The 12,397-nt window shown below is 39.6% G+C and overlaps 1 protein-coding gene across 3 annotated transcripts in view; it reads left to right on the top strand.

Moving 5' to 3' along the window:
- The window catches only part of GALNT18 (polypeptide N-acetylgalactosaminyltransferase 18), a 226,165-nt gene extending 222,792 nt beyond the window's left edge, over window positions 1-3,373 (top strand). For all 3 annotated transcript variants that reach the window (XM_051803827.1, XM_051803826.1, XM_051803828.1), the window contains exon 12: window positions 2,894-3,373. In XM_051803827.1, the coding sequence (XP_051659787.1) occupies window positions 2,894-3,040 (147 nt within the window). In that variant the 3' untranslated portion in view covers window positions 3,041-3,373. The remainder of the gene's footprint in view (window positions 1-2,893) is intronic.
- Window positions 3,374-12,397: the final 9,024 nt, after the last annotated feature.

The raw sequence follows: 12,397 nt of genomic DNA, 5'->3' as shown, positions 1-12,397 counted from the left end.
GGAGCTTTTTGTGTGGTTTTTCGGTTGCTTGCTTGTTTTGGTTTTCCTTAGGAGGGGTTTACACTTTGTTTATGTAGCTGCCTGTATTAAAGTGTTTCACATGAATACATTTAGTGTAAACACCTCAGTCTGCTCTACAAGACTTAGAAAAAAGGAAAAACACTGTCTCTTCTGTGACCTCCTCCTTCCTCTAACCCCAAATCCGCAAGGCATTTGGGCCCATTCAAGTGAAAGAACCCTTCACCACTGAAACAAATGGGAATTAGGCAGGAAAATTCCCACTCAGCATGGCAGTATTTATGCCTTAGTGCTGCACCTTCCTCTACCTAACAGAGTTGTAAGTGACCTAGACCCCATGTACTGTCCTTGGGGAGAAAAAATAGGCACCACAGAATGGGATTCACAAAGTGCAGCCAAGAAATGAGGTGTTTGCTCCAGCCCAGCTGCTGAAGTTAGACTTGAGCATCCCAGCTCGTTCCTGTTCATAAGCATAAAAACTGTTCTCAAAGTGGACACCACAGAGAAATGACATTTAGAAATGACAGGCAAAGCCTAAAAGTACCATACACAGATTCACATCCCAAGTTCAAAAGTCACATCCCAAGTTCAAAAGTCAGGCAAGTAATAGACCTGAACTAGTGTCCCATAATGGGTTAGTCTTCTGACAGGACAAAAAGTGGGACAACTTTCTTCAGCTTCCAGTGCAAGATCTGAGCTGAGGATGTCTCAGAACTGAAACCAGGATGAGGGACAAGTCATAAATGAAAGACTCGAAACTAGTTAACATAACCAACAGCAACACAAGCACCTCCAGCATCAGCTGAAACCACGAGGAAGTTAATCTTGGGTTTGGGTTTTGGCAGAAACACTTGTAAACTGTAATTCCCAATTCCCACTTTAAACTCAGATAGCTGACCCTGGGTGCCATGCAACACTGAGTCTGTGCGGTGAAAAAACTATACTCAACAGCTTTCACTAATGACAGAAACATTATGTTTTGCTAGAAGAAAACAGAACAACTGTTGATTTTTGCAATGAGAAAAATATCTATTACCTTAGAGTGTTATATGTGAAGAATCTAGTTCAGATCTCATTAATGGGGGGGGCTGGATGGGGGGAAAAATCAATCTCAGTACAATGAATTTTAGAAGGCCAAATTAACCAGGGAGGCTGGGGGGCTGAGGAGGGGGGTGTAGGGTGCATGTCTAGGATAAGAGAACAAATAGCACATAATAAAGCTTTGACTAATTTTTCATCCTAGTTTCTTGAAATTTCTTGCATGTCTTGCAGTTTTATTGCTTTTGGATAGCTTAGAGTTTATGCTCCCACCAGGCACCCAAACTTAACTACTGTTATTAATACGGATGTCAATAATGGTTATACAGTGGTAGGAAAATACAGTTCACTCAGCATTTTGTTATGGAGGTATATTAAAATACCTCTGTATGCCTGTCTGTCTAGTAAAGTAATCAGTGAAAATTGTATCAAGACTGCACATAGGCCTACCATGAGGATTTACAGGAGCCTCATGTTTTGAATTTTTGTGGATTATTCTAGAAATGGCCTCACTTTCCCAAAGCTATATTTAAAATGTGGAGCTTTCAAAACTGATTCTGTATTGCATTAGCCAAGCCCAAAAAATTAGTTTAGAAGCCACTTGTTGGAGAAAACACTTACTAAGCATTACTGGTAGGATAGGAGGAGACCCTCAGTCTCCTTTCTGAATGAAGCAGAACCTGTACTGAATGGCACAAGTAGCCCTTGTTTGAGGAAGCAGCAGCTCTAAAACAGCACACAGCCGATATACTTATGCCAAGAGACTTGTGATTATAACAGAAATCTTTCCCAGGTACGACTTTATAATGCAAGCTATAACGCAGACTTGGAGAAAACTATGAGGTGGTGTTTTTTTGTATGGGGCTGGGGTTTTTTATAGCAACTATTTTTTTTCCGTTGTACAAATAAGTAATTTAAATGCAGCTTCTCTTTCCATGTGCACTTTTCAAATGCACTAATCTGTACTGACAAACGCTCCATTCTTTGATTTGCAGATTAAGCCAGTAATTCTTGACTACACAGGTTCAAGACACTCTAGGGAAAGCCACTTTCAGACTTCTGTACAATTACTCTACTCTGTGTATCTTGGAAGAAACTTCCAAGATAATAATGCTTACAAGTTATCTATTACCTTTATTAGACAGGGGAGAGGATGAGAGAACCAACTAAAAATGGATTTAAAGGGAGGGAAAATGTAATTTATGTCACCTGCATGGCAATTTAATTGTAATTGAGGTCTGTAGTTAACTGCTGATAGCCCCAGTGATTTAAGACTTCATCCAACTCAGCAGTGAAGGCTGGGCTTTAATATTGCAGTATTAAGCTGAGAATTGAACAGACTCAATACTGAGGATTAGCAACATAAGATTATAAAAGACATTTCAGTATTCAAACAGTAAACAGTTTTTTGCATTTTGTCCTTTATACAGGACGCCCCTGGCATCGTTTGCCTTTTTTTGGTGTTCAGAAGTGCAGCAGAGCCACAAAGTCAGGGAACTGAAGCAAAGAGAAAAGCTTTGGCTCGTGGTTAAAATGCATGGCTAGAAACACAGCTCAATTCCAGAAATCCCATTTGCTGAAATGGAAACCAGGCAATTGAGGCTATTCCAAACTGCATCAGAGATTGAACCAGCCTGTGACAAAAGAACCTTCATTCCAAATCTGACCTAGTGCTTACCTTGTTTCTGACTGAAGCATTTTTCACAGTAGCAGTGGACTTTCGTAGATGGACACTGGGATGTTCTATAATTTATATTACCACATGGAGTAGCAATGCAATAAGTTCACAGTGTTTAATCCGAACACTTCTTTTTTTTTTCCCCCCCCATCCTTAAAGGGAGGCCCTATCCAGAACCGAAAATCCAAGCGCTGCCTGGAATTGCAGGAAAACAATGAAAATGAATTTGGATTTCAACTGGTCCTTCAGAAATGCACTGGACAGCGCTGGTCTATAACAAATGTCCTGAGAAGCTTGTCATCATAGCAGACTAAATTTTGTACCCATTTCTTTTGCTACTGTGTAGCAAATATTGCATTGTCACCTGCTGTACTGTATTCCTCTTGCTCCCCATCCCCCCAGTTCCTCCTCTCCTCTTTTTTGTCTCTTTGATTTTATTTGGTGAGTGTGTGGGAATTGGGTTTGTGGGTTGAAAATAAGACGTTTTTATTTCACAATGATGTTTTCATGGCATTTATAGAGACATTGAATGACAGGTGACGGGTAGGCTATCCTAAAATATTTTACAACTGTAAATAGGAAACAAATGGAGAATATTTATAACTCAAACTTTTATTGAATAAAAAAGTCCAAACACTACTGCTGTCTAGCTGTCTCCATGGAAATCATTTGGAAGTTAAGTCCTGGTTTCATTGTTTTCATTAACCCAAGCCTAATTTCCACAAGTTGTTGCAGAGCAACAGTATTCTACAGACTTGTGATAAAAAGTCCTACCTGCACACTCGTAGCTACAAGGAGGGAGGATTTTCTCCATTTTCCCTCCCTGAAGATTTGTCTAGGCCACTGTATCTACTAGTGTGCAAATATAGGGAGGGAGGTGTGGTGCGTGGAAGTGTATAATGCACCTATGTACATTTTCTCTCCTGTACCACTAAATAAAACCCCAGAGAGAACCCCAGGGCTCAAGTGACACAGAGAAGAGAATTCATTAAAAAGAAGGGGGAAAAGCTATGCTAGAAAAGCAGCAGTTACTAGAAGAAAAATAAAAAATAAACCCTGACATGTCTCAGTGGATTGGCCTCCATTTCAATGACTGCACTTTCTTTCCAATTCTTCATTGTTCTTACAACTCCTTTTTTTTGTTCCCTGACTACTGCAGACTTGGATAAAAATGGCTCCATACAAGTGCAAAAGGTATGAATTCACTCTGCCTCTCTCCCTGCCTTGAAGGAGGTGTGAATGCAATGCCCTATCACTTCATCTCTCTCTAAGACTGGGGTGAGGAGAAAAAGAAACAGTTTGATGGGGTAAACCAGAACAGTGGGATTACTGGCATCTATTTCCAGCTGCTTTTATTTGTATGTAAATTCCTTCTCTTTTAGTACTCTCTTTGTTCTTTTTATTCTGTTTTTTTTTGTTACCTTAAGAAAGAGTCCTAACCTCTTCTGGAGCTGGTTATGCTCCAAACTCTCTTTTACAAACTGGCTTCACGTTCTGGTGTTTCTTATGACTGCTTAATAAGGCATGTGGCACGTTAATTTTAGGTGTTCAAGCTTGTGCTGTATATAGCATTCATCTGCTTCTCAGAGAAGAAAACACTGAGCCAACAACAGAGGAGTCACAGCCGACAGAGATGGGCTGAACACCTGCACTTTGACCGGCTTTGGAGGCCCCTCAGGCCTGTTTGAGTGAAAAACCTCTCATTAAAATTAGAACCCTGAAAGGGCATCAATAACCTGCCTGTCAGGGTAGGGCAGCATGAAAAGGTAAAGCAGCTTTAATTTCACTCTGTAGAGAAAAGAAGAGACTGCTACACAAGTGAGCCAAGCTTCCTGCCTGCGGGTGCGTGTGAACTGTTCTCATCGGAGAGTGCTCAGTCCATGTGGATGCAGAGCCATTTTGAGCAGTCCCAAATTCCACCACTGGCCAATTTGGCTTATTTTTCATAGCCATTCCAGATGAGTGAGGAGGGAAATACATGTTCAGACAGAGAAAAAGTGCAGAACCCATACAGAGCAGCGTGAGATAAGCTAACCTTCTTTTCAGCAGAGATACCAAGGCTTCAGTGCACAGACATGCAGCCAAAAGATAAAAAACAAGTAGCATGGATCAAACCAGTCTCCTCCAGAGTCCTACAGGCCTACTGCACTGAGCCCTCACTTTCTAGTTTGATGATTTTGTTTGTGAGCACTAGAGGGAGATACCTGGCAAAGACTTAACAAAAGTAAAAGGAAGGTGCTGAACTCTGAACTGCTTTATTTCATAACCTAAATGACTATCCTGTGTCTAGCATTTGCCCAGAGAAGATTGTTGTTATTCCTGATCACACTGCAGCAGCATGCTGATGTTCAGTGCTAAGTGAAAAAGAAAACCCCATTTAAGTGAGCCATGTCACCTCTCCAAACCAGGGAATCTTAGAATGGTTTGGGTTGGAAGGGACCTTAAAGATCATCTGGTTCCAACCCTCTTCCACCAGACCAGGCTTCTCAATCCTCATCCAACCTGGTCTTGAACATTGCCAGGGATGGGGCATCCTCAACTTCTCTGGGTAGCCTGTTCCAGTGCCTCACCACCTTCACAGTAAAGAATCTCTTCCATATATCTAACCTAAATTTCCCTTCTTTCCCAATTTTATCCATTGTTCTTTGTCCTAGCACCCATGTTTGGTGCTATCCAGCCATAGGTCCCCACTATACACGCAGCTCCAAGGCTGCTGCTCCCCTTGATTCCCAAGGGGCCTGCACTGAGGAACACTTTTCTTCAACAATATTACAGGGAATCCCTCAGTGGTAACTATGGGTTTAAATTTGATCACACTGCAATTCTAGTAACTACAGAAGAATTACCAAAATAAACATGTGGGGGATAGTGGGGGCTGGAGGGAAGGGGAGAAGTCATAAATCTGGACTTGAAACATTACATTATACTACAGCAATTCAGCTATATGTAAAATACATGCATTATAATATGCTTTTCCCTTTGTTTGGTATCATGGAGCAAACAGCTTTATGCGATCACTCATAGAAGAAGGTAAAGGGGTTTAAACCTGTGGGTAAGCCTACTAAAATGGTACAGTAGAAATTGAGTGTACCTAACAGCACCATCCTTGTGCCCTTTCTGAGACCTAAGGTCTCTGAACAGACTTCCTTTGACATGCCTGTTAGAGAGGCAAAAACAGAACAGCACAAGCAGAACTGAAGGACATGGCCACATTTCACTAGACAATCTTAGTCATGAACTGCCTTATCACCACTTTCCTTTTCAGCTACACAGCAATGACGTAGGTCTAGGAGCACTGCCTCGCACTGTAAAAACACAAATAATCAAAAATATAAAGTGAAAAATAAAACTCATCTTCACTTTCTGTATTTTTTTAGTTGTTTTTAAAGAAAAGCTAGCGCTTAAGGGCAAAAAAAGAACACCATTCCAGAAGTCATATACATCCTCAGGTGAGTATGGTCAGAGATGAAGATGACCAGAAAGATCCAGTCAGCTCTTGCTTCCCTCCTACTGCCTGAGAACTACTCCCAGTATCTTTTGATCAGATTTTCTTGACAAGTAACAATCGTGTATCTACTAGCTGATAATTGTATCCTGGCAACTCAACAAAAGTACCAAGACCATACCCATTTATTCCCAGCTAGAACTCTGACAGGAGAATTCAGGACTGCCCTGACCTGCCTGGACTTTCCAGGCTTGCTAATATCTGTTGGAAGTGGCTGTGCAGAATAGGGCTTAGCATTCTTTTGCTGTGGAAGAGGCGGCTTTTTTTGGTTTCATCTTTCTGAAAGACCAAAATTTAATCCTCCAACATCAGGCCTCAGTTGTACTACATTCTGGGCCTTTTCTAAAAAGAAGTTAATCAGTTAACACCCACCACTGAGTCTTTTTGTGTATGTTGATCAAGAGGCAGTTGCAAAAGTGATAATTAAGCCATTAGCTGTCACATGTCATTCTATACTGGGTAGCACTGAATACTCAGCTGGAGATATAGACAAAGGGAAACACTGAGGTTTCAAGATCATACATCAATAGAATGTACCACAGTTTTGCTTACAGACCTAAATTATGTATATTTGTGTGTATATATACCTTTACACCTCCAAATATATATGAACTTATACAAGAAACGTAAGTATGCATGTACACACTCAAACTGTTTACTGGCCAACGACAACAAAAAAAGGAAAATCACTTTAAAGTGCACTTCATCCAACCATGGTCTTAAAGACACGCAGGCAAGACACCAAAATGAAAGGTTTGTATCACAGTTATATCACTGTGCTACCCAGAACACCTTCAGCACCACATCTGTTTTTAACACTGACAAAAAAAAAGCAGAACATAACACCATCCTATTGCAACATTTGTTCAAGTAAATGTTAAAAGTTTTCCACAATAACTTCTCAAAACCAGAACACAAAATAGCTGTGCTAATACAGAGGCTCAGGAGGCAATTAGTAAGGCTTTTATCTAAATGTGTTCTCTACTGATTTGCAGTAGTATTGCTTAAATTTCTCCCCTGCTACACACCTTGCTTTGAAAATGTTTAAAAGTGCAGAACATGATTCTCAGGACTGTCATTCACAGCTGTATCCTAAAACAGCAAAGCCATATATTTTTGTTTACTGACTAGCATGAGCTTTGCATTGTCAGACAGAAGCAACTATTTTACTTGAATTGTCCTGTTAAGCATAGTTTCAGAATGGGATCTTCATGACAAACCACTTGAAAACACCTCAGAAATATACTTTTCACCATAATATATTATATCCAGTGAAGTAGCCTCATATGATAGGACAGAATTTTCCAATTACAAGAATATATTTTTATCTTACAATATGAAAGCAACAAATATATATAAGTTGCAAAAGGCCAGAGGGAAATGCAATTTTCATTAAGCTTTTAAAAAGAAAGAAACTGAATATTCTAAGGAAACTGAATCACAGCACAGAAGGTGATGACTGCTCAGATCTAAAAGAAAGTATTAGAAGGTTAAGTCGATCCTTTAAACACTGCTGACATCCTTGGTCAGTAGTCTGTGTAGGTGGTCGGAGTTTTTTATAACCAATAATGCACAGTTAAAATACTGACTCTTTCTTACTCCTAGAAAACTGCAAAAATTATTCCTCTTCTGACAGCTAAATTTAAGCACGCAATAACCACAATCCACAGCCATCCAGCAATCTCTTGCTCACTCCTTATCCACAAAAGGGGAGTCACATTGTCCAGCTAAATCCAGGAGCTATTCATGCATCAGTTTGGGGGCCATAAAAATTTATCTCTCTGGCCAAAGACAACAACTTGGTAAATCTGTAGCAGAGTGAATCTAGTCCCCAAACCTCAAGTACAGCACAGAGCAACCTGGCTGCAGAGGTTTGCCACCTCTCAGCTAGGTCAGAGAATTCAAAACAACCCACCAAAGGCTAAACTCTTATCTTCAGCCTCTGTTAATAAGGCGTTTCTGTGCATAATTTTTTTTTTACCATTATTTTATAATTTTCTATATTCTCCTAGATTTTGTTCAGCTACGTAGCAAAAAGTACATATTTTATTGCTATTATATATAGTTCCAAATGCTCTGGACATGCTCACAGTTAAAGAGGAGATACCAAAAATACATCCCAAACACGTCTACAGACCATCTTGAATAATCAGTGACAAATCACAAACTGAAATCCTGCCACTTCCCACAGTCTGAAGGTCACTGAGCAGTTCTTACTCAAATCCAGAGCCAAACACTAGCATGAAAACACTGCAATGTATTTTTATCAAGGTTCCTCACATGCTTTTTTATCAAGCACAGTCTGTCGGGGTACATATCACACAAGAAAAAATAAATCAGCACCAAACCACAAAACCAGTATCAATAGCCACTTTAAATTTCTCACAGGTATCACTTTTCTAATCTGTCTTACTTTCCTATTCTTAAAAAGTATAGTCCAAATTTCAACTGAATTGCTTTGAAGCCACATTGGCTGACTATGTATTAGATACCTAATTCTTCTGCCTGCAGCTGAATGCAATGCATGCCACCTACATTTTTCCAACCTGTGTATATTGTGCCTAAGCATCTTAATGTTAGATTTCTGTGTATTCAGCAGTCAAAAAAGTTAAAGCCTCTCTTACCCCCAAATTTGATAGCAGACAGAGAAAAATATTCAAAATGTCACTTCAGACTTAAACCAGTTCATATTTAAACCACTTTGTTGTTCTACAGCGTGACTTCATCTATTGGTCTTACAATCAATAACTCCTGTCAAGGAGGGTCAATTTAAACAACTCTTCCTCTTAAAAAGAGATGCTTTCAGGTATCAAATCCTTGACTGAGGTTTCCTGGGAGATACTGAATCACATGAAGATTTCATCAACTGAAAAGATCTGAAAAGAACATTTTATATCATATTTAAACTCAGACAAATCAAGTTTTACTGGTGTAGTTTCAGAAGTCTGTCTATTCACTTAATCTTTAGGTTGTCTGTAGAAGTGATCACTTACTTTATGTTAAACACTTCCATGCCCTTTCCTGAAAGATGAATATTAGCTGATAATCAAATTAGCTTGAGAGCCATCATCTTCTCTTGTATATCAATTTCTGTGGAACCACTCGAAGAGTGACACACTTTCCAGGAGGAACACGGTTATTAAAACCTGACTCTTGATTATTAATTGAATTATGGCCTATTGATCCATCCCGTTCTATTGTCACTCAATATAATGCCTGGCACTGATAAGGGCCCTGTAGAATCAACAGACTATTAAAGATTACTACATGAGTCAGAGGTACAGTAAAATTGAGTTTTCCAGCAGATTTTTCTGAGAAGTCACACCTCACTCTTCCCCTCTGTGTACTCTCTGATATGTATCCCTCACTGAAGATTTTAAAAATTATCAGCTGGGTCAGAGTTCAGTAGTTTCTTAAAGTCATGGCTGCTAATTTGCCCTTTTGATAGTGAAGCTCCTGTAAGGAAGCTGCAGGAGTTTAATCTGCCAGCAATTCCCTCTGTATCCAGGCATGGCTTTGACTGCATGAAGAGGGAATAGGACAGGGTGTGGGGACACAGACTCAGACTGGTCCACAGTGCAACTACTGGGAATTCTTGGATACAACTACAGTTTCCTCCTTAAGTGATTACATAATGCTGCACATTTTGCTCACCAATTTTCTTTATCAATTGATCGTCCCAGATCAAAGTAGAAGCACATCAGCCTTAATTAATTAATTGTGTCCCACCTCTTGTGCTAAAAGAACATCAGTTTGTGCTTAACAGTTACTTTTATTAAAACACTGAAGAACAAGAAGATTAAAGTCTGTTCAAAATTATAGCCCACTGAAAGCCAAATTTTAGAGCTCAGAGTGCACTTTGCTTTCTTCCCCACTATGGTCAAGAAGTCATCGTGTACATGAATGAGTGTTTTAAGTTCTGTGGTTTGTTCATGACATAATTTTTGAGTTCTGTATAACTGGAAATAGCTTCTCACTTATTCATTCAAGAGATGTTCTTACCATGAAATGAACAAGGAGGTTTACTTGCAACCCAGAGCTTACTTTTGCCTTCTACAACATTCAAGAAAATGGATTTAATGAGGGTCAATTTGTGTGAAACTTTGCATTTGGCTCCTAAAGTCATGTGGATAATCAGAGACCACTTTCTTGGATTCACCAGAAAAGTTTGATTAGTACACAAAAGTTTGATTAGGATATGATAAAACACATAGTCAATGTTCTATCATCTTTATAAAAGTAGTACTACATGATGGATGTCTCTTTGAAGTGATCTAGAACTTTTTGTCCAAGTAAAGACAGAATATAAGACTTGGAAGTCAGAGAGCAAACCAGAACTCTTTTCTGCTGTCACAAATGTCCCTTGTTGCTCAAGGCTGAAGAAACAAAGCACAACTGTAGACACTGATGACTTAATATTTACCCTAGTAGGGAGGCAGTCATCCAAAGAAAATGAAGGTGCAGAAAAACAATATGAAAGATGGATCAGACAGCTTAGAGTACCCTAAAGGTAGGCAATCTGATTTCATGGCATGTGCTGATATTCATAAAGCTGCTGATATTTTGCATTTTATGCATCTTCAATCCTTCCTCCATTCTCCAAATGCTGAACTCCTGATTCTAAACCAAGAAATCCTTCACAATGCAGATGCTGACCCTAGTTGTTCTTCTACATTGCACCTTACAGATGTCCGCTGTTTAACTCAGAAATAACACCTGTATTACCCTTGCTTTTAAAAAATGAGCAGAAACCCCTCTGGTGTGATACGTGCCAACAATTGCCTGTGAAACAACAATGGTTTATACAACATCTTTCTGACCCTTTCAGGTGCTTTACTGTTACAGTAATAAACACTGCAAAAACAGTGTAAAACAAACAGCAACAACAAAAAAAACCCCAAAAAACAAAACAAACAAAAAAACCCCAAACAAACAAAAAGCTGAAAACGATAAAAGGAAACAACCATCTGAAACAAAAAAATTGGGGAAAAAATCTGCCTAGGTTTGGCTTGAAGCCAAACAAGCCCACACAAGTCTGCAGGCAAACTGTGTATAAACCTAGTTTCACAACTGGAAGGTATTGCACTTGAGGAACTACCCACAGAGGTAATACAAACTTTGCTGCAGAGTATTCTTGTACTATCCATTAAGCACACAGGCAATAGTTTCTGTCTGACTCTTGTCAGGTATTTGGATGGGATCCCTAGACACTCAATAAGCCACACACATCACACTTCCCTGGGAGCAGCACATGGAGATTTGACTACCAAGACTGGCATGTGAAAGCAGCTGGCTGTACTTGCAGCCAGGCCTTCGGGTACTGAGAGCTTTGGAAAGAGAGTTCTGATCATCTGTCTGTCTGGGCAATCTGTCTGCATTTGTGGGCAGCCCTTGCTTCCCTATCCCCTAGGGAAGGGTGAGGTTAACTTAAAACATTACTAGAATCCTCATCTTGCTACTTGGCAACAGGGCATCTCTGTCTCCCATTCTGTCAGTCACATGCAGCAGAGCAAAAGAGATTTTTGCCTCTCTCACACAGTACAGTAGAAATACCAATAAAGATACTGCAGTAGTTGCCATAACAACTGCTTTTAACTGGAATAGTAGTAAGGAATACAATTTCTTTTTTGTCAACAGACTAACAATATGTTCATTATTGCTAAGTAGACCTATGTAAAGAGCTGAAATCTTTTAAAGCTGTTGCCCTTGAGCGTGTATTTTAGATCTGCAAGAATAAAAGGGAGTCCCTTTTACTGTTCAGAAAAATAACAATTCTAATTAATACCTTAGGTCCTGGTATATGCTTCTCCAACTTCCAGCCCACATATACACACAAAACTCAATTTTTCAACAAAATTACTGAAATAGAGACAACATCTATCAGCTTGTTAGCAGGAAAACATCACTTGTACTTCAGAGGTAGTTTGAGTCCATGTTTGTCTTCTACATAAGTTCCAGTGATCAGTAACAGCACAAGGCTGACTACGGAGATCAAAATATTTTCCTTTATCTCTTTGCTCACCACACAATAAAAAGGGGGCAGGGGCTGAATTTTGCTTCATGCTTGTCATTTTTGAAGACTGCACTTTTCAGAGATTCAGTTGTTCCCCATCCAGTCTTACACAAACATGGAATGCTGCCACAGCATCTGGTTTGCC

The sequence above is a fragment of the Manacus candei genome, unplaced genomic scaffold (genome assembly GCF_025592945.1).
Source record: "Manacus candei isolate 608988 ecotype Guabito, Panama unplaced genomic scaffold, ASM2559294v1 h1tg000060l, whole genome shotgun sequence".
NCBI lineage: Eukaryota > Metazoa > Chordata > Aves > Passeriformes > Pipridae > Manacus > Manacus candei.
Note: the sequence above shows the minus strand (reverse complement) of the source record. Positions and strands in the feature narration are given on the sequence as shown.